The following is a 21391-nucleotide window of genomic DNA, read 5'->3' as shown; positions in this document are numbered from 1 at the left end:
GCCAGGGGTGCTGGGGCTTGCAAAGTGACACCTTCTTCTCTCTTTAAGCAACTGGTTTTCAACTCCCTTACCAACTGCCTGGGGCCCCGGAAGCTCCTGCACAGCGGAAAGCTGTACAAGACCAAGAGCAACAAGGAGCTGCACGGGTTCCTCTTCAATGACTTCCTGCTTCTCACCTACATGGTCAAGCAGTTTGCGGTCTCCTCGGCCTCCGAGAAGCTTTTCAGCTCGAAGTCCAACGCTCAGTTCAAGATGTATAAGACGGTAAGTGTCCTGGCAGTTAGCGTTAGGCACATAATGAGGTGTTTTCTCTCCCTCCAGGGCCTGCTTCCTTCCTGGCCTGGGCCCTTCCCATCCTCAGGGGACTCTTCACCTACCTCCAGATGGCTCATGCCTCCATTGTCAGTCACTTCCCAGGGAGGAAGCCTAGAGTGGCTGGGCCTTCACTGCCCTCTGATAGCCTCCGTAGATCCCAGCTGTGGATTCCAGCTTCTTCCCCAGCAAACACAACGGGCAGTCCCACCTCCGTCCACATTCAGCATCAGGTCTCTCTGTGAAACCAAGGCTGACGCAAAGGGCCGAGTGTTAGGGCCTGTGGAGAGACCTGTCACGTGAGTGTCATGGACATTCGGTGCTCCTGTCCCCATTTCAGTAACAGCTGATAAACCCCAGATATTTACTTTCCTGAAACAGGAGGCAGTTTCTTTTCTCCTGAGTAAAAGACTCTGGAAGCTAGAGTCCTCTCCACTGCTCAGCAAGACTCTTCGGGACAGACAAGGCTCTGGACATAGGTGGGTGGAGGGTTCCAACCCATTTCACAGCCTGTGTTTTGGCCCTTATTCTTTCAGCCCATTTTCCTGAACGAAGCCTTGGTGAAACTGCCCACAGACCCTTCCAGCGATGAGCCTGTCTTCCACATCTCTCACATTGACCGGGTCTACACCCTCCGAACAGACAACATTAACGAGAGGTCAGTCTCGACCATGTGTGTGACCTGCCTTGAGGCCCAGGAGAAAGCCTGACCTCTACCTCTGCCATAACCCACCTCCTGTCTGTGCTCCCGTCCTACTCATCCCCGCCTCCACCAATCCCACCAGCAGGCCTGGCTTTAGACTGCCCAGTGACCGTGAACACCCCTAACGCTTCCCTGCTTCCGGTCTGTCCTGGATCTTCTGAAGGGGGAGACCAACACCTCACTTCCCGCCGCGCGACCCCTCAGGGGCAGCCTGTGCTCCCTCGCCTGCTGAGGCCCCTGTCCCATCCTCTGTACTCCGTCTGGGATGCCTGCCCTCGCCCGCTGTCCACTGTCACTGCATCTTCCATCTCCGTGCGTCCAGCACCTGACAAGTGCCTGGTGCCACCAAGAACTGTCTAGAAATTCTCAGCTTGATCCTCAATAAGCAAACGAGCCCCTCAGTTGCATTCATGCTAGGTCTACGGTTAGGAAGCTCTCAAAGCCGAGTGTGGAGCTCTGGGGCTTCCAGTGACCCTGAGGGAGGTGTGTGATGGCTGCGCTCTGCTTCTCCTCCAGGACAGCCTGGGTCCAGAAGATCAAGGCCGCGTCTGAGCAGTACATCGACACGGAAAAGAAGAAGCGGGAGAAGGCCTATCAAGGTAGTCGGCGGTCCCTGGAGGGCTGTAATTCACCACACCAGGGTGCCCTGGGGACTGGGTGGGGTCCCAACTTCAGAGCCCAGGCTGCAGAGAGAGGCTAAACAGGGACAGCCTGAAAGACCAGACTTGCTCCCCCTACGTCCTCCACAGCCATTTCGAAACTCCAGGGGGCCTCCTGAGCCCCGCCAGTGCCTACTGCACAGATAGGGGCTGTCCGGCACAAGCCCCGGGATGCCCCTGTGGCATACAGAGTTTCTGCCCCTCCTGCCTGCATACTTACTCTTCACTTCTGTTTCCAGGCAGAAGGGTCTGACCTTCACATAACCAGCCCCCCCTCCTGTTGGTCCCTTTTGCTCCATCAGACTTCACCTCTGTGAAGATTCCCATCAGCTCCTCCGCACCCTGCTCCTCCTCCCTGGCCCAGCCTGTATCCCTGCCCCCACTGGGGACCCACCCATCCTCCCTTTCCCAACACCCGGTCGTGGACCTTGAGTCTCCCCCTCTCCCTCACTCGCTGTCCCCTCACCCTGTGCAGACAACTTGCTCACGTGACACCAGTGACCGCCCCCCCCCCCCCAACCAACAGCAGGAAATTGAGGTCCCTCCCTCCCCAGGCCCCCGTGACACCCTGAGGCTCCTCCCAGCACCCAGTCTTCGTCCCTGGGCTCCCTCTGAGCCCTGCTTCCTCCCACTGTGCCCCGTGAGTCCTGCCCTGGCTCTGGGCCTCCCCAGCTCACGTCACCATGTTTCTGTGGTGGTTTCAGTGGTTGCAGCTGGCCTGCTCTCTCTCCAGCCCATGCTCTCCTGACACGCCTGCTGCACCCCTCCCGTGGGATTAATTCACAGCCCTCCGCCAGAAGTAGCTCCTCCAGAGACTCTCAGGGGACAGCTCTTGTCCTCAGCCACGCACTGGAAACGTGCCCCCGAGACCCCCCTCCCCCAGGCCTCTCTAGTCAGCTGCCAAGTCCCGCATGTTCTCTCTGTGGTCCTCTCTATGGTTCTCTGTCTGGTCCTGTCGTCTCCTGGTGGCAGAGCCCTGGTAAGACCCCCATCTCCCACCAGGCTGTGGCACGAGGCCCTTCCCTGACGAGTCCTCCTACTTGGGTTCCTGGCTGCTGGAGTTGCAGCTCTTTATGTTTTTTTATTCAGGTTTCCCTTATTTTGTTACATACTCCTGAAAGGTATGTGTAAATTGGCTTCTGCTAACGGAATCCTATTTTAATGGTACTTTAAAGTCTTGCTATTGAAAAAAATCAATGATTGAAGCTTTTCAGAAAGCGTATAATGATCTCTTAATCGGTCAAAGATAAATCAAAGTTTTTATTAGTTTTGCTTCACAGCAATATCTGTATGTACGTTTATGCACTCTCCATGTGTTCAATTCTTAGACATTTATTGATTACTTACTCTGTGCCAGGCCCTGTGCTAGGCTTAACCAGGCCTGCAAATGAATACAGCCCAGCCCCGCCTTCAAGGAGACTGAATGCAAGGGTCTCTTGGGCCGAGGGCACACAGCGGGGATGAGCTGCTTCTCACAGAGAAAGTTCTGCTTGCCCTGAGTTTTGAAAAGTCAGGAGCTCACCAAGCAGCTTTCTTGTTAGTTTTTAAACCCCTACGAGCAAACCCAGCTTAACTATCTTTACATTTACCAAGAAAATCTGAGTTCACTAACTCATTTATCCCCATATTAGAAGTGTTTTTGAGTACCTCCTTAAATAGAATAAGGTCTTAAGTAAAAGATATAAGCTAAAGTGTTTACATGTAATTGGAATTATGGTGAATGGCGAAGAAAGTAGACTTTGGTGCCTGACATTTTAAGTTTTGACCTTGCCATTTAGAGACTCTGTGACATAAACATGTTACAGTCATTTCTAAGACGCCATTTCCTCATATATGACAATGGCAGTTATAAAGAGCTACCTTGTAAACATTGCAGTTTAAATAATATAACTTATTTAAATGCCCAACACAAAGTAAGTATCCAATAAATGGTAGCTGCTTCTAAGTGCTGAATGAATATAATATGATGTTATGAATATCACTACTTGCCAGCCAGTTGAGGGGTTAACACAAGGATGAATTTTAAAAACCTGCACTCCACCATGGGCCCTGGAAGAGGGGATGACTGACCCAGAATTGCAAACCGGGCAGCCTGTGATACACAGTGAGACTGGACCTGTATGTTTAAGAGTGTGTAGGCTGCCCACAGGCAGAGATGGCTGCCAGGTGCCCCAGCAGGTGACACAGCCCGGGCGGAGGCACAGAGCAGGCCCATGCTGGTCTGCCAGTTCCAGCTCAGGTGGCAGGCATGGCTGGGAAGTGCTGGGGCTGGTTAGAAAGATAGACTGTATGTACACCTTAGCACCATAGCTACACTGTTTGTGTTCTCAGAGAAGACATTAACGTCACTCATCTTCCTCTTTTGTAGCCCGCTCTCAGAAGTCTTCAGGCATCGGGCGTCTAATGGTGCATGTCATTGAAGCTACAGAACTGAAAGCCTGTAAACCAAATGGTAAATGCTTCTTTCATTCAACAGATGTGGTAACAACCCTGCTCTTTGCTTATGACTCTTCTGTACACTGAATAATGGGACACTTTTTAAAAGTCGGTATTTCCAATGCCACTAAAATGGTTATTGGGCCAAAATTCTTCTTCCTCTGTTTCCCCAGAGGGTACTGATGCCTCCTTCCTCGGTGCTTCTGAGTGGAGAAAGCAGGAAGCAGGCTGCACTGACACCTGCTCGTGGGGAGTGGCCCTGCTCAAGCCCGCACAGTTGGTTCCTCCCCAGGTTTATGATGCTCTCAGCATTGGGAACGGAGACCACAGGCCATGGTCTATAGAGAAACACCATATCCGCTCTGCTCAAGGAAGGCCCCTCCATCACATGCCACATGTTTTGTTTTTTTCATTCAGGAAAGAGCAATCCATACTGTGAAATCAGCATGGGCTCCCAGAGCTACACCACCAGAACCCTCCAGGACACACTAAATCCCAAATGGAATTTTAACTGCCAGTTCTTCATTAAGGACCTCTATCAGGATGTGCTGTGTCTTACCATGTTCGACAGAGATCAGTTTTCACCAGACGGTAAAGTATAACTCAGGGAGGGGTATGAAGGTCCCCACATACACTAGGATCCGGGGTCTGGATGCCTAAGGGCAGTGATACAGCCCATGGCCCTCAAGAGCTCTCAGTGGCCACAGGTGGGGCCCCTTCTCAGGGGCAAGGGGTGGGTGGCCTCAGGTATGTGTCGTCTCCCCATCCCATCACCCATGCTTACCTAATGGAAACGCTGTGCTCCTAGCACCTGCTGAATGGGTGAGACACTCCCTGACCAATGAGGCTTGGGGTGCCCACAGGCAGCTTCCTTCACACAGACCCCTTGTTCTGCACGTATCCATCCACTGAGTCTCCAACAGCCATTAACCAAAACGAGTTACTTGTTTTGGATGTGAACATTTTATGAATCCTGCTTCAGACACTCCTTCTGGGATAGTTTTTTTAACAGTTTTTTAAAGAAGACTTTTGACACTCGTGTCTGTTCACCAGATTTCCTGGGTCGCACTGAAGTTCCAGTGGCAAAAATTCGAACAGAACAGGAAAGCAAAGGCCCTACAACCCGCCGACTCCTGCTGCACGAGGTCCCCACTGGGGAGGTCTGGGTCCGCTTTGACCTGCAGCTTTTTGAGCAGAAAACTCTCCTGTAGGGGCCTCAGGGATCTGCCCACTGGGCTGGGGCCGGAGAAGACAACCGGTGCTGCCCCTGAGCCGGAGGAGCACCATGCAGCTTCATCCATCACAAGGCCATGCGCACTGGGGCCTCTGTTTTATTGCACACTAAATCGCTCGCAATCTATGCAAACACGATCTTTCCTAGAAATAAACCAAACCCCATAGCACAGTGCCTTGTATTAGTGTTAACATGTTCGGCTGTGTTTGGATGCCAAGGTTTCCATTTTCAGGGCTATACAAAGTATTATGTGGAAATGAGGCATCAGACCACCAGACGTTACCACTTGGTTGAATGTGTCCACTGTGGGTGGTTTGGGTGACGCTGTAACCATTCCACACCGTGTGGCCCCTGCTGGGTCACAGCCACTCAGGAGGAGGAGGACTGGAAAGAAACGCTGCAGCCTCAGCTTGGGAACAGCCTGCTATGGAAACAGTGTCCACTTGTGCACTGACTGGAAAAGAAACTTGAGCATTTTATTCCTGACTAGATGTTATCATTCTCTGCTGAGACAATATAGTTTGAAATCTAAGGGAGAAAGCTTGATCTACTTTAAATACTGTGAACTCTTAATGATGCGGAAAATATTTTTCAACTTTAACTTTCTGAAGTATAAATTATTTATGTAAATCCCTTGTTTTGTGTTATGTCATAGGACATGCATCTTTAAGCTTTATCATTGCCAATATGTACAGAAAGAGAATAAAAATATAAGTTTATGAATGTAGCTTCAAAGCCTGACTGATTTACTGTCTATGTGAAAGGCCTTTTTAAAAGGTGATTTCAGGGTCTGCTTGTAACGAAACCAAATTTCCTTCCTGCAACAATGAGACACACCCAGGACAGAATGTGCAGAGAGAGCGGGCAGGAGCCCCAGAGCCTCGTCTTGGCTGCCACTGACTTGCTGTATGACTCTGGTCAACATACCTACTGTTTCTAGGGTTTCGTTTCTTTTGACGGCTGAGTCTCTGGGAGCTACACTGTCCCTTTTTAATCTCCTCTGCTTGCTTTGCTGAGTAAAAACCTCAGGGGGAACTCAGCCATGAAGGGAATGCATAAGTATTAAGGATCATCAGCAGGCCCCCCGGCCTGTCCAACTCTAAAGCGCCATTCTCTCCTCCTGCTCCCCGTCCTGTTGGAGCCACATCCACAGCCATTTACTTGGCTTCTGGATTCTGAAGCGTAAAATCTGTCCTGAACATTGATAACAAAGAAGGCGTTATACATTAAATCCCTGGGTTACTGACTACAGCCGGGAAAAGAGCTGCCTTTTGGAAGGAGTCATGTGGGGCTGCAGGAGCCGTGCCTGATTTCTCGGGGAGCAGGTCTTCTCTGGAAGCTGGAAGAAAGAAAGGATTCAGATGTGCCTCCATCACAGCCTCTGTTTTCTGCCTGAACATCACAGACAAAGAAAAACTGGACAACATAATTCAGAATATTCAAGTGAAAAAAAATCCATCATTCCAGTATTGACCCTGGATGCCCCAGTGTCAGAGGAAGAGACACTCAGTACCTGAACCCAGACAACTGAGTATGTTGCTTACTTCAGAGAAAGCTGGGCTGGTCAGGCTCAGCCACACTGAACAGAGCAACCTGCTGATCTTTACAGGGTTCTGGGAGTCGAGCTGTGTTGGATCAGAAAGCAGGTGTGGGTTGATATTCAGCCAACTTTCAAATCTTAAGGCTGCCACTGATGGGTCAGGCAGGTGTAAAAGCTGTGACTACAGCTATAGGATAATTTTATAGCTGGGACTATGGGACTTTATCACTGTGATGAACTGCAGCTGACATGAACCATGTTCTTGTCAGATTTAGGACACAGGAGCCTGCAGGAGGTGAGTCAGATGACTGTGACATTACAGAAAGTTAATGTCAGTACTTCCAGCAACTCCAGTAGCCCCTGTTGACCAAGAAACCCAGCTCTGCTCCTTAAGAAATCACGTTCTCGCCTGATAACAAGGAGCCTGATTTTCTGAAAGGCGAGGAAGGGAGGGTGCACCCTGAGATTACCTACACTTCGGGAAAGGACTGGGCACACGCTGGAGGAGTGCCCAGAAAGCCCCTCCTGTGCTCTTCAGTATCACGGTACCCTGCAGACAAGCGGGATAGCCGTGCCCTCTGAAAGGGGACCCAGGTTCTGAGCCGCCTGACTGACATCACACAGTCTGAGTGGCTGCGAGGAGAGCGTGTGCCCTGGGGAATGAGTGTGTGCCTTGGCACCTGAGGGACTAGACCTGGGCTAGAAGACACTGCCACCTTCAAACTGTGCAGCTGACCTTGAGCAAGTTACTGAAGCTCTGAACTTCACATAAGGGGAACTACCTTGCTGGGAACACTTTTAAATGAATACAAAGTACACAGTTCCTGATTCACAACCAGAGCTTGATAAACTGTAACTGTTATTAGTTGGACATTCCTCGCAATATTCCATTTCTGGAGAAAAAATGTTGGCAGCATTTTAACTGCTGCACAGATACTGGAAACCATTTATTACGAATGGCCCGGGCACTGGTCCTGGCTGCCTCACCTGCCTTCCCAGCTGCAAGGCGGCCAGGTGCTGCCCCAGGACCTCTGCGGTCATCACTCTTCTGTCCACGGGCTGTGACCTGCGCCTCTGCCAGCCTTCTCCTGCCGCCCAGGAGTGGAGTCTGTGCTGTCCGGTTCCTAAAGCCTGTGGGAGAAGAGAAGAGTTGGGTGAAGGGTGGGGAAGGACAGGAAGGAACTTCCCGGCCCATCCCAGCTGACATCTTCCAGGCAGCTTCAGGGGGATAGGCTGAGCTCTCAGCTGTGCCCTGGGGCTGCGAGCTCTGGGCAGGAAATCTGCGCACGGAACTCGCCTGCCTGTCTATGCCTTTTATATATCTTACCTATCATTCTGCCCTAATTTTTTAAGTATAAATTTCATTTCAAAAGATTCCCACCTATTGTGACTAAACTATGAAGAAAAAATATCTGGTCTAGTTTGGATGTAATAAGTAGTAAATGGTAGGAAAATGGAAGGAGAGCAAAAACTCAGAAAAAAAGAGCTGAGGAAACCTTAGCGGGCGGATCCCGTCTGAGCAGGTGGTCTCTCCCCTTATGAAGGACACAATCGGACCCCCGACAGTGGGGTCCAGGGCCCCGCAACCTGCCCCTTTTCTGAGTGCCTTCGCCCAAGGCTGTCCTGTGGAAGGAAACCCGTCTCTGCAACAGAACTGAGCTCGGGGAGACCCTACCACTTCCTCTGCCGCCTCTTTTTCAGCCCCTTCTTTGGCTACTGCCTGCTCTGCCCTTGGAGTCTCTGAGAGGGAGGGGTCTGTCAGTGCTCTCTGGCGGGTGTTACACAGCTGTACCATCCCCACCCTGCACCACCCCCAGTCTCTGCTCACCAGGCCCTTCTTCTCATGCCTTTTACTCTCCTGGCTGATCTTCGAGGAATAAAACCGTCTTTCAAAAACAGTTTGATTTACATCACTAGTCATTTTCACCTTATAAGGTGGAAATTTCTCTTCTGCACAGACAAGCTTTTCAGGACTGTAAAGAATAGTAGAAGAAAATGATCTCAACTCAGTATAAATAGAATTGTATCATTCAATAATTGCCTGAAAATTAAGTTAGTGAACTCAGCACTCACTCTATGAAAATGAGAGACTGAGAAAACATCACTTGGTGGCTGTTGATCAGTCTGCCCCCCACCCACACCCCTGCCGGCTCCATCCTTAGGCAGTGAGTCATGTGACCTTCTGCGGCTGTAGCTGAGGCCTGAGACCCAGAGCCTCAGTCCCCAGAGTTGTAATTGGGACAGAGGAACTCCAGGCAGCCTCAGAGGGCTCAAACCAGAAAGGCATAACCAGGGCATCCATTTTCCAGGACATGCACAAGAAAGCAGAGAAAGAGAAATGAAGCAGGTTCACAAAGAGAAGCTATGATAGATGACACACATCCATCAGCCATCAAGTCCCAGAGAAGCAAGGAGCGACCTTGTGGTACTTCAAGCAGCCTGGCTATCCTTCTGACTGCTGTAGTCTGTTTGTGTCCCCTCACAATTCATATGTTGAAACCCACCCCCAAAGTGATGGTATTAGGAGGTGGGGCCTTTGGGAGATGATAGGTCATGAGGGCAGAGCCCTCCTGAATGGGATTAATGACCTTGTGAAACAGGCCTGAGAGTTCCATCACCCTTTCCACCAGTGAGAAGATTCAGTGTCTGAATCAGGAAGCCAGTCCTTGCCAGACTCTGAATCTGCCAGCACCTTGATCTTGAACTTCCCTGCCTCCACCGAGAGAAATATATTTCTGTCATTTATAAGCCACCCAGTCTCAGCTCCTGTTATCGCAGTCTGAACAGATGGAGACACTGGCTTCCATGAGAGATGGGTGCTTTCTAACATACCCAGGCCCCCTTCCCTTTTTTATCAAGTTGAGAAGGACTCCGCTTTTTGTGATCAAACTGTCTCTGACTAACAAAGCTACCTCACTCTTAAGTCCTTTTATTACTTTATTGAATAGCAACTTGAGGCACCCGCAGGTGCATCCTCTCGGAAGGTTTCCCAGGGCTGTCTCATTCCTGCCCGGGAAGCCAAGGCCTCTCTAGGGAAATCACCTTTGCCTCCACCCCTCCCTTCATTCATTCATCCCACAAGTACTGACTCCTCATCTGCTATCTTCCAGCTAAGTGCTGGGAATACCAAGATACATTAGCAACCCCGGGCCCTCAGGGAGCTTGCTGCAGAGAGAAGAGGCAGGAAGGGGAGCAGAGAAAAGGCCAGGTGATAATCCGCCAAGTGCTGACTTGATCCAAATATTTCTGTGCTTTGTCATATTTCTTTTCTTTAGAGAGAGGGGATTTTTTTTAGACAAAGCTAGAAAAGGTAACACAGCCCAGAGAGCACCTTATGTGCTAGTTGGGCTGGATGTTATTGGAATGGTTATGGGAATCTACTAAAGGTTTTCAGTTTGGTTGATCACTTTGAAGAGGTTCCTCCGGCTATGAGGTGGGAGGGTCCATCGGAAGAGACAGACCCAAAAGCAGAATATCAACTAAAGAAATATGACCGTCTATAAAGGCTGAGGAGCCAGAGAGGGGAGATGAGGAAATAAAGCAATATAAAGGCTTTGCCTTGCTAGGGGATAAGGAGTTATATAATTATTGATGTTTAAATAAAAATATTCGCTAAAATTTGTAAAGAAACCATGAAACCAGAAATAGAACACAAAACTTTCAAATCACAGGAAAGCAGAAACAAAGCAGTGTTGTTCATTCCAGCAAAACTCAGGATGGGGGACAAAAAGGAAACACCAAGAGAACATGACAGACATGGCAGCTGCTTTTTTTTCCTTTTTCTGTAGAAAGTTTGCAAAGGCCAATGCTCCTACTACAACAACTTAAGAGAAAATAAAAAAAATTCACCCCCTCCAAGCCCCACAAAATTCCTATTTTAAAGTCGCTGGACAGCAGTGGAACGATTCTTCCAGAGAGGAAACAGTCCTTTCAGAGGGAGCCTTCAGTCTGGCTACTTCTCCCCTGGGAGCTTTGCTCAGCATCAGGTAGCAGAGACTGATTCCTCCATGCTCCCAGCGTACCTTTGGCAGATCTTCCCTCTCAGGCCTGGTGCTGTCCTGGAAAGCGGGTAGTTAACCTCGTTCTGAACAAATCCCCTCCCTGGGGATAGGGGAAAGTCAAACCAGGGCACTGGAAATAGGTTCCCCCATCGAGGGTGGAGATCCTCCAGGCCCTGAGGATCTCCACAGCCTTCCTCAAAACTTACCTGAAAAGGAACAAAATAAGATGCTTGAACTATAAAATTTTAAAAATTGAAAATAAAAACTCAGTGGATGGATTTAACAACGGATGGTTAGATACAACTGAAGAGATAAAGAGTAAAAATACCTAGAATTAAATTTGGAGCAACTTGGAAATAACACAAGAAAGGGTAAGAGACAGGGAGGTTACAGTGAGACAATCTAAAATACATTTAACTGGAATTCCAGAAAGAAAACAGAGTATATGACAGAGGTAACAATCAAAGAGAAAATGAATGAAAACCTCCCTGAACTGACTGAAGACATCACTTTACAGATACAAAAAGACCCATAAATGCCAAGTAGATTAAAAAAAAAAAATCCACACCTAGGGACATCATAGAAAACTACTGGAAATCAAAGACAACAAGAAAGTGTTAAAAGCATCCAGATAAAAAGATAACTGTCTCCAAAAGAACAACAGTAGGATGGGCAATTTTAAGAGCAAAAGACAGGGATATATGTTGAAAGAAAATATCTGCCAACCTAACATTCTTAATCCTGTGAGAACAGCCTTTAAAAATGAAAGTAAAATCTTGAAAAGGCTACATGCTGTGTGACTCCAGCTGTATGACATGCCGTACAGGCCAAACTCCGGACACAGCAAAAAGACCTTTACCTGTGTTTGCTATGTGTTTTGCTTCCCACAGGCCTCGCAGAGGCTTTGGGCCTCTCCTTTGAAACCATGCTGTGGAGACTGAACGCGAACTGGGGCAGTCTGGCATACTGCCTGGCCTTCTCTAGCTCTTTAAATTCTTTTAAGGTACATCGTTTTCCTATAGGAAGATAAAAATCTAAATCAACACCCTTAAGGTCAGCTCCAGTCACCCTTGGGGTAGGAGATCACTCAAGAATTGAAGTCTCTAAAGATGAAGCCGCCTGATCACAAAGTACCTGTCGTGTACTGAAAAATAGCTCTCTGCTCTTCATCTATCTCTTGCTGTCTTCTAAACAGAGGATCACAGAATGGTGGGACCACGACCTGCGAGAAAATGACTCTCTGAGGACCCAAGCACAATTTGTTTTAAATCTGTCTGAAGCATTTGAGTGTAGCCTTACTATACACTAAAGCAGCTGAGAACAAGGACCCAGGGGTAATGTCATACAGAGCAAGGGAGGCATAAATGCCACCCACCTCACCCAAGAATATTTCACTGGGCCTTAAGTGGCTGAATGGACCAAGGGCCACCCAAGGAGAAGGCACACACACTCCTGTTAAGAGTTCTACAGTATCAATGCATCAGGCAACAAGTATCTGCTGATGCAACTGCAGGGGTGGCTGCCTCCCAGTGGGGTCCTGTATTCAGGAACCTCTCAGTCTAGAACAGACAAGTCAAGCATGACAACTACCTCGTCGTGAGAGGCATCAGCTTGGCTGCTTTAGGAGCACAAAAAGAAAGAGAGTGAAGTGAAGTCACTAAGTCACGTCCGACTCTTTGCGACCCCATGGACTGTAGCCTATGAGGCTCTTCCGTCCATGGGATTTTGCAGGCAAGAGTACAGGAGTGGGTTGCCATTTCCTTCTCCAGGGGATCTTCCCGACCCAGGGATTGAATCCAGGTCTCCCGCACTGCAGGCAGGTGCTTTACCGTCTGAGCCACCAGGGAAGCCCTGGGAGCACAAGGCAGAGCTCTAACCCGGCTTGGGAGGAAGGGCACTCCTTGAGGGCTGGCCACTGGTCTCCAAGGGCTTGTGAGAACCGAAGGGCAGGAGAACAGCACAAGCTGAAGTCAAGGGCCAGCTACAGAGGCCATGGAGGAAGGTGGTTTTCTCCCTCCCTCCGCATCCTGAGTATAGGCTTTAGACAGAAAAACTATTCCCCCCTTTTACTTCCCCAGACACTTGATCTTGACCCAATGCAATTTGCAAGGACAACAGCCACTGAATGAGGGAACAACATAATGACTCCCCAACAGAATACTCAGTGAGTCCCCCAGAGCCAAAAAGACCTTCCTATCTTCACAACTATGACCTGCCTTAATTTTCAGAGAGAAGCAAAAATAAATCACTTTCCTCTTCAGAGATCAGGTGGCCACTTCTGCTACGCAAGAGTAAAAGACATGAAACCTACATCTCAAAATGTTAATACCTATATTGTCAGTGTGAAATGTGAAGATGCATTACAAGCTCAACTACTGGCTCCTGGACAGCCTTTCCCGCATCCCTCCATCCACCTCTTCTATGAAGGAGCTCTCTCTGTGCTGGTTCTGTGACACTCCTGTCACATTCACTGTCCACTTACCCTCCCCAACCTCCTGGGCTTCTGGTTTGCTGAATGTGAGTGGATAGAGCAATGAATGAACAAATGAATTATCACACACATGCATGTGCCTTTTTCACAATGTTCATTCCCAAGTGGTCAAAATTACTTTGGATTCTTAATCTAAAACTCAGGGGAAATGCTTTTGTGGATTTTTTTTTAAGTGAATGCAGAAAAACTGTAAGACTTCTAAAACAACCGGGTTTTCCCCAACCCCAGAGCTTCTAAGAATAAATAGATAATAATAGGTAATGTACTTACCTTCCCATAATTTGGGTCCTTTTTTGTCATATAAAAAGGATTGTATACTTCAGGATCATAAAAGTCTCCAAATATAATTTCCTTTAAACAAAAAAGTACGCTTAAGAGCAAACCACTACATACACGTGTGTTTTTGCAAGATTCAAGAAAGTGAAATACTTTATTCCATTTTTTATATAAAATCATAGATTCAAAGGGTTCAGAGAAACTTTAGAAGTAATCTGGACTGCACTGAGAGTCCACCACCTTCTGGAAGAAGCAATCATCCAGCTTTGGTCTCAAGTCACCCACTAGCCTTATTTGAGGAACTTCTGCTTCATGAGGGCTTCCCTGGTAGCTCAGCTGGTGAAGAATCCACCTGCAGTACAGGAGATCCCAGTTCAATTTCAGGAAGATCCCCTGGAGAAGGGACAGACTACCCACTCCAGTATTCTTGGGCTTCCCTGGTGGTTTAGATGGTAAAGAATCCGCCTGCAATGTGGGAAACCCTGGGTTTGATCTCTGGGTTGGAAAGATCCCTTGGAGAGGGCATGGCAACCCACTCCAGCATTCATGCCTGGAGAATCCCCATGGACAGAAGGGCCTGGTGGGCTACAGTCCATGGGGTCGCAAAGAGTCAGACACAACTGAGCAACTAAGCACAGCACAGCTCTGCTCCATTAGGCAGATACTCTCTTGGTCATTCTAACCACTAGGAAGCTTGTCCTTAGAACAGAGGTGAAGTCTGCCTTGTCACTGCCAGTTCTCCCCATGAAGCAACACAAAATACATCTACTCTTCATCCACATGTCAGCCTTTTACAATACATACTTAAAGATTTCATTTCCCTTCGTGTCATCTCTTCCCTAGGCTAAACTTACTATATGTTTTTTTCCACTTTTCCTCCTGTGAAGTGTTGTCAAGCCTCCACCCTTTTCTAAAGGTTCTGTAACTGGTGACTGTCCGTGGGTGGACAGGCTGGACCCAACATTTCCCACTCAGAGCAGTGCCTCTCAATACTGCCTAAAAGCTTGGATGATTTCTTGGAAGCCAGCTCACACGGCTGACTCACATTGAATTTACTGTCATTTTAAATCACTTGACTTCAACACATGGTTTTCCTAAGGCATGGCTTTCCCATCGTATGCTTGTGCAATCACATTTTTGCACATACTTGTGAGACTTTGCACTTTGTTTCAAAGTGACCTGGATTTACCCTTGAGCTCTGCCTCTTAGGGTGTTTAGGAAAATGTATTTAATGTACACCTCCAGAAATTCTGCTCATTAAATATACTTCAGTTCAGTTCACATCTCTAATATTCCAGTCACATTACTCTAGATCTCTGCTGAATACGTGGAAATTTAGGTGGGCCTCAATTTCAAAAGAGGGTCCTGATTTCAAAGTTAAAAAGAGAAAAATCTTCCATAGAAGAAGCCAAAATTTGTTCTTATTTAATAAAATTGAAGAACAGAGGATAGAAACTGGTGGTCCCTTCACCTAATAGTTGCTAACTCAATAGCCATGGAACAGTCCCCTTCTCCTTCACCCACAACATACTAAAGAGACTGGAAAGCCACACACACATGCCCAGCTCTGCTTTTAGCTAGGACTTCTGATGTGACCTGGTTTATGGACAATAAACCAGGGAAATTGGCTAGGAGCTTCTGAGGACTTTTTGCTTCCTGATCAAAGGATGAGATGTAAGAAAAGGGCCCCCAGATATCATTTCTCACCCTTTCTTCCTGCCTCATGCCAGAGCTATAAGAAACCAAACGTGCTTACAAATGTGAGGATGATGGGCACAGACTGAAAATACTCAGGATATCAGAACAGGAAAAAAACAAAACAAAACTGGGTTATTAATGACATTGTTAGACTTCCAGAGCCCACCATGAGACCACCAACCCTTCTGTTTCTTATTGAGTAACCAATAAATATTCTTATGGTTTAAGCCCCTGTTATATTATTAACAATCACCAAAAAGCATGCCTGATAAATCTAGTTCCAAGTAAACACTTCTGTTCCCTCTACCTTAAACTTTGGATTTTAAAATGTAGTAGGCTGTTTTACAGTTCCATGAATTCATCTTAGATACAAAAACAAATTTGAGAATCTGCATAATCAATGAAAATAACAGCCCAAATTTTCAAATAATATTTCATTAAAAAAATTATCAGTACCGTTTTATTTGTGTGCTTTAAAAAATATTCAAAATTCTCTTGTTTTTTTTTCTCCAACGCTTTATATGAAATTACTTTTTCCATAATTCTCTCCTGAAGAGGCTTTGCAACATTCTCAGTCCATTTTTTATGCAACAGCTCTTTTCTTCTTTCCTTAAAAGCATCCAGATGCTGAAAATACACATCCAATCTCTAATGAAGTGATACAAACAAGGAAAGAAAACAAGTTACTAAGAGGTTTTACATTTATTTTAATCTGAATAAGTTGGGGGGGACACTTGTTCCCACTCCTAAGCTCTCAGCACATTTAGGCTGTCAAGTCATAGAATAAGATAATCAAAGAACAGAATAAAGTTCAGAAAGAGAACCTGAGAGCATAGAGCATGCAGAACCCACGGACAGTTCTACACCACAACAGTGCCTCCAGACCAAACCACATCCAAACACTTCCTCACTCAGGAAACTGTGCTTCTTTTCAGGATTCAAAGCATCGCCTGGTCACCATTCCTCATCTCCAGCCTTTATCATCAGTAAAGTCTGTGATACAAGTGGTAGAGGAATAAGAGCACTGGACTTGATTCAACACCTCTCTTTCTCTCTGAGGGTAAACCCACCTTCGTCTTTTGAGGCTCATGTGAGAATATATATGTGAACCTCCTTTATAAACTGTGTCACAGTACAAATGTTCAAGTATTATTTACCAAATTCCAATCCCTCTCATTGAGATGAAAACCTCCTTAAATTTATTAATTCCATAGTGACGATCAGTAGTGATTGGTCATTACCCTTAAATATTAATTCATTTCTTGTGGCTTTATAGGTCCCCACTGTGATGTGGGAACATAAGAGAGAGAGGTAAGTTCTAGGAAAAATTTCTATTCAGTACCAGAGGAGTAGTTAGAACAATCTCTCAGATCCCTTAAGAATAAATCTGGGAAACCTGACCTCTTAGTGATCCTGCAAGGAGAGAGCACCAGCGCAGATCTATGTAGCATCAATGGGTGATTCAAGGGAGGCTCATTCTCCCAGAAAAAATGACTCTCTCTGACATGGTAACATCCTCTTTGCCACACTGCTCTATATCACTCTTGCATATCTAGAACGCACTTAGAATCCACTCTGTAGCCCACTCTTACCTTTGTAATACAATTTTCTCTAAATAATATTGCATATACAGCTTCATCAATGTCTTCTCTGGCTAATGCCTAAAATTATAGAATTAAATATTAAGATATGGATCCTGAATAAACAAGTCTGTGACAAACTCAATGTATTTTACCAATAATTTGAGTGTGAATCTAACATTTGTACCTCGAAACACATTTTGTAACATTTTATTATGGAAATTTTCAAACACAATTCTCCATGAACCCATCACCCAGGTTCAACAACGATCAATTCAGTCAATCTTATTTCATCTTAATACCTACTCACTCCCCTGCCCCCTACTAGATTATTTTGAAACAAATCTCTTACATCACACCATGATTTCTAAAGTACCAAGAAAGTGTATTAAAAAGCAGAGAAAAAAAAAAAAAGGCAGAGATATCACTTTGCTGACAAAGGTTCATATAGTCAAAGCTATGGTTTTTCCAGTAGTCATGCATGGATGTGAGAGTTGGACCATACAGAAGGCTGAGCACCAAAGAATTGATGTTTTTGAATTGTGGTGCTGGAGAAGACTCGAGATTCCCTTGGACTGCAAGGAGATCAAACCAGTCAATCCTAAAGGAAATCAACCCTGAATATTCATTGGAAGGATAGATGCTGAAGCTGAAGCTCTAATACTGTGGCCACCTGATGCAAAGAGCCGACTCATTGGAAAAGACCTTGATGCTGGGAAAAATTGAGGGCAGGAGAAGAGGGCGACAGAAATTGAGATAGTTGGATGGCATCACCAACTCAAAGGACATGAGTTTGGGCAAAGTCCAGGAGACATTGAAGGACAGGGAAGTCTGATGTGCTGCAGTCCATGGGGTCACAAAGAATAAGACACAACTTAGTGACTGAACAACAACTATAAGATGAAGCCTCTTTACAGGCAGTCTGTGGGTATGTTTTAAAAGCCCTTGAAGTTCCCTGACTTCTGCTAGTTCTCTTTATAAGTTAAAACCTCCTTATAAATCAAAACTGCAGAAGTTTGACTTAGTTTGACTGGACTAGAGCCAGTTAGTTGAGAACTCCTGGCTAAGGACCAAGATGGTTTTACATTTAGGGACTAGCTGTTTCCATTATGAGTCTGGGTAAAGTTAATGCACTTAAATCCTTACTCTAGGGCTTTTCATTTGGATCACTATGAACTGATCTTCCAGCCTTTACTCTTACAGAAGTAAGTAGGAACAAATGGAAAAGCAATAAAAATTAAGTGTCTGTAAGAGAAGTGCTGTTACCTAAAAGAATTATCTACTGTAAAGTGATACAGATTCTTAAAACTATGTTATTCAACCTCTGGCTTTGCTTTCAGTTCTGTCACAGTGAGTGCATCAAAATGAACTAAACCCCACACTCAAACACCAACTCTGTGAATAACAGAAATTTTGAAAGGGGCAGTTGTATTTTTACTTGTATATCTAACAGCTTTGCATGAAATCTAAAATGATATTTGGACAGCTACTAGGGTCTTCTCCAAAATAAAACTCTCCTGATAATATGAACAGACTCTTGCTTTAAAATAAAGCCTTCTTAAACTTATTTTAAGATGATAATTGAAAAATCATGTAACACAATTAAATGTTTTCCCCTAATACAATACAAATTTAGAATAATCAACCTATTAATCTGAAGAAGTAGAAACATACACTAACAATCATCTTGGGAAATCAATTTTTTAGCCATCCTATTAACACTATTAGCAAATGTTATACATACTATTGGTTATATGCAGATTTGCAAACCAACTTTTTTTTTTAAAAGAAAATAGTTTTTGTTTTAACAGCTCCCTCTTGGTGATTTTGTCAGAAAATATGAGGAGGATGTTAATGATTTCTAGCAGCACGTTTGAAGTCTGTATTTTCTGTGCATGTACACTCATGCATGCACACACACACATAATCTCACCACTCTTACTGCTACCACAGTAAAAGGGGTAAAACAGAGGAAATATCCAAGAACTTCTCTATAAAATAATGAAACTTTCTTTATGAGAAAATCATTGCTTTACCAGATCCTGAAGTGTCATGAAGTAACTGCAAGCCTAGGCCGGGCCTCCCCTGCTCTCCTGCAGGGCAGCTCTGGGACCCCTGTGTTTACCCACTGCTGCCCTGTGGCCGTCCTCACCCTGCCTACCACAGGAAACAGGACGACCACCCTGGGCCAAATGTGACCCCCGCCCCCTGCCCTTCCCACTGGATGAATTTCTTAAGCACCAAGTCTATGCCAGGTGCTGTTCTAGTTCTGGGGAAAACAACTGTGATTAAGACACAACAGATCTTAATTTCAAGGGATTTATGCCCCATCACCAAAAGACAGGCCCCTAAATGCCATATAATTTTACCTCCATCAACGTGACTGACTCAGGTTCTGGCCACTTTTCTAATTGTTCAGGCCCAAAATGTTTACCACAGTTGGACATTTTTGTGGCAGCCATATATAATACCATCCCTGAGGGGAGAAAGAGTAAATTGAGGAGATAGGCAAGTCCAGTTGAAAATGTGTAGGTCTTTTGAGTTCAGAGAGCGGTTAAACACTTCATAGTCTCGGTTAAGTAAAACAAAAAAATCCTCCCGCGCCCCTAAACCTGTTTCTCAAAGTGGGTGACTAGTTAGGCTCCCCAACCTACACCCTTGCAGACCCAGCCAGGCAACACCTCAGGGTCCGCCTGGGCCTCACAGCGGAGCGGCTGCTGGAGTGGTCGCGGGCCTGGCTGCTCCCTGCCGCCGACCTCGAGCTCAGGGCCATCCAGGAACCGGCACAGGGGACTGACCATTCTGGCAGGGGGAAAGGGAGCGCCTTCTAAAAACAAGCTAAAGCACTCTTTTAGACCCCAACCCCTCTTCCCTCAATCCGCCTACGCCTCTTATCCACCCGGAAGTCAGCAAAGAGGGGAGCTCGGGCCCCCCACCCCTCAGCCTCGCGCCGCCCCAGCCCCTCCACTCCCGCCAGGCTTCAACCGTTCAGTCCTTTCAACCGTCCACCCTGATGCTGCTGCTGCTGCTGCTGCTAAGTCGCTTCAGTCGTGTCCGACTCTGTGCGACCCCAGAGACGGCAGCCCACCAGGCTCCCCCGTCTCTGGGATTCTCCAGGCAAGAACACTGGAGTGGGTTGCCATTTCCTTCTCCAATGCATGAAAGTGAAAAGTGAAAGTGAAGTCGCTCAGTCGTGCCCGACTCTTCACGACCCCATGGACTGCAGCCCACCAGGCTCCTCCATCCATGGGATTTTCCAGGCAAGAGTACTGGAGTGGGGTGCCATTGCCTTCTCCGACCGTCCACCTTAGGTTTTCTTTATTTTAAATAAAAAAATGTAGGTCATGTAAAGTTTACTAAAGCGAATGTACCATTTACCTGTATGATCTAGGGCTACAAGTAGAAGCGCCGAGGATAGATTTTCAGCGGCCCTTTTGCCCAAGGAAAACCTCATTGTCTTCTGTGCTCCAGATCCTGCCTACTGAGCTCCTGGGAGCAGGAGTCAAACTCAACATGAGCCAGAGGCAGACATGCAGACCCAGAATCAGCGAGTGAGTAATCAAAAGGAGTTTTTAAATTTTCTAAAGACTGTTGGGAAAATCTAGGGAGACTATGTGGGTATGGATTTTCAGGGTGCCTGACAATTTAAGGAAAGAGCAAGTGAATTGAGGTGGATGCTAAGGAAGGCAACAGTATTTTTATTGTATCTCTGAGGCAACATTTAACTCCTGTGGGAAATACATTTGCAGTAACTGTCAATATATAGTACGGTCATTTCTTAATTATCATACAGACAATTGGACTCAAAGACAAAGTCCATTGCAGATGCTTTTCTTAGAGAGCATTTCTTGAGTGCTTTCCTTGGTCCTCAATCTGAGCGCTTCCTGCAACAGATGGCTTCCTTTGAAGCAGCCTTCTTTTGTGTCCTCTTTGACCAGTCAAGGACTAGGGTGTGTACTCCTTGGTTGCTAAAACCTTTTGAAAGTGACAGAAGAGAAGAGATAAGTGTGACTGATATAGGGATGAGGGGCTTTCCAGAGCAGAAAGAATTCCTCTGCTTAGCTGCGCTGACCTCCCTGAAGCCTAGTCCTCCTGTTGAAGCTAAGTGGCCTGGAGGCAGGGTGCCCTCTAAGCCTCCTGACTCAGCCTCTCCTCACTCCATCTGGATTCAGAAACATACAGAGATTCCAGTACAGAGCCAACCCTATTACAGGTGTGATAGATTACTGATGTGGGATATGATCTGAGGGTCCCGCTTTCAGATGTCAGTATGTCTGGAGTGCTCATTTACACTAGGATTATTGTGATTTATAAAATACTAGGTTCCTTTCGTCCCTTCTCCTTTCAAACCTCTAAATCTTTGTCCTCCATCTTCACTGTCAGTTATGAATGACCTTCTGATTTCATTGAGAAAATGAAGTAAACAGAAGTAAACAGTCTTCATTCACAAAATTCACCAAG

At 46.3% G+C, this 21391-nt stretch overlaps 2 protein-coding genes across 3 annotated transcripts in view; one reads left to right on the top strand and one right to left on the bottom strand.

Annotated features, from left to right (window-relative positions):
* The window catches only part of ITSN2 (intersectin 2), an 84249-nt gene extending 78236 nt beyond the window's left edge, over positions 1-6013 (top strand). For both annotated transcript variants that reach the window (XM_068965962.1, XM_068965954.1), the window contains 6 exons: positions 49-264; positions 849-970; positions 1532-1614; positions 4043-4126; positions 4528-4701; positions 5164-6013. In XM_068965962.1, the coding sequence (XP_068822063.1) occupies positions 49-264; positions 849-970; positions 1532-1614; positions 4043-4126; positions 4528-4701; positions 5164-5321 (837 nt within the window). In that variant the 3' untranslated portion in view covers positions 5322-6013. The remainder of the gene's footprint in view (positions 1-48; positions 265-848; positions 971-1531; positions 1615-4042; positions 4127-4527; positions 4702-5163) is intronic.
* Positions 6014-6590: 577 nt separating this feature from the next.
* Positions 6591-19377, bottom strand: LOC138074472 (protein FAM228A). The gene is made up of 9 exons (XM_068966623.1): positions 19300-19377; positions 16943-17011; positions 15807-15998; positions 13647-13727; positions 12020-12107; positions 11745-11901; positions 8713-8857; positions 7872-8015; positions 6591-6683 (listed from the first exon to the last, which is right to left on the bottom strand). Exons 1-9 carry the CDS (start codon positions 19375-19377, stop codon positions 6591-6593), a joined length of 1047 nt encoding a protein of 348 aa, XP_068822724.1.
* Between the last annotated feature and the right edge of the window lie 2014 nt (positions 19378-21391).

The sequence above is a fragment of the Capricornis sumatraensis genome, chromosome 1 (assembly GCF_032405125.1).
Source record: "Capricornis sumatraensis isolate serow.1 chromosome 1, serow.2, whole genome shotgun sequence".
Lineage (NCBI taxonomy): Eukaryota > Metazoa > Chordata > Mammalia > Artiodactyla > Bovidae > Capricornis > Capricornis sumatraensis.
Note: the sequence above shows the minus strand (reverse complement) of the source record. Positions and strands in the feature narration are given on the sequence as shown.

Coding starts and splice junctions, on each gene's coding strand:
- LOC138074472 (XM_068966623.1), bottom strand. CDS start 19,377: ATGTCCAACTGTGGTAAACATTTTGGGCCTGAACAATTAGAAAAGTGG. Junction 15,999..16,942: donor GAGAAAATTGTATTACAAAG/GTAAGAGTGGGC, acceptor TCACTTCATTAG/AGATTGGATGTGTATTTTCA. Junction 13,728..15,806: donor TAAAGCACACAAATAAAACG/GTACTGATAATT, acceptor TTTTGTTTAAAG/GAAATTATATTTGGAGACTT.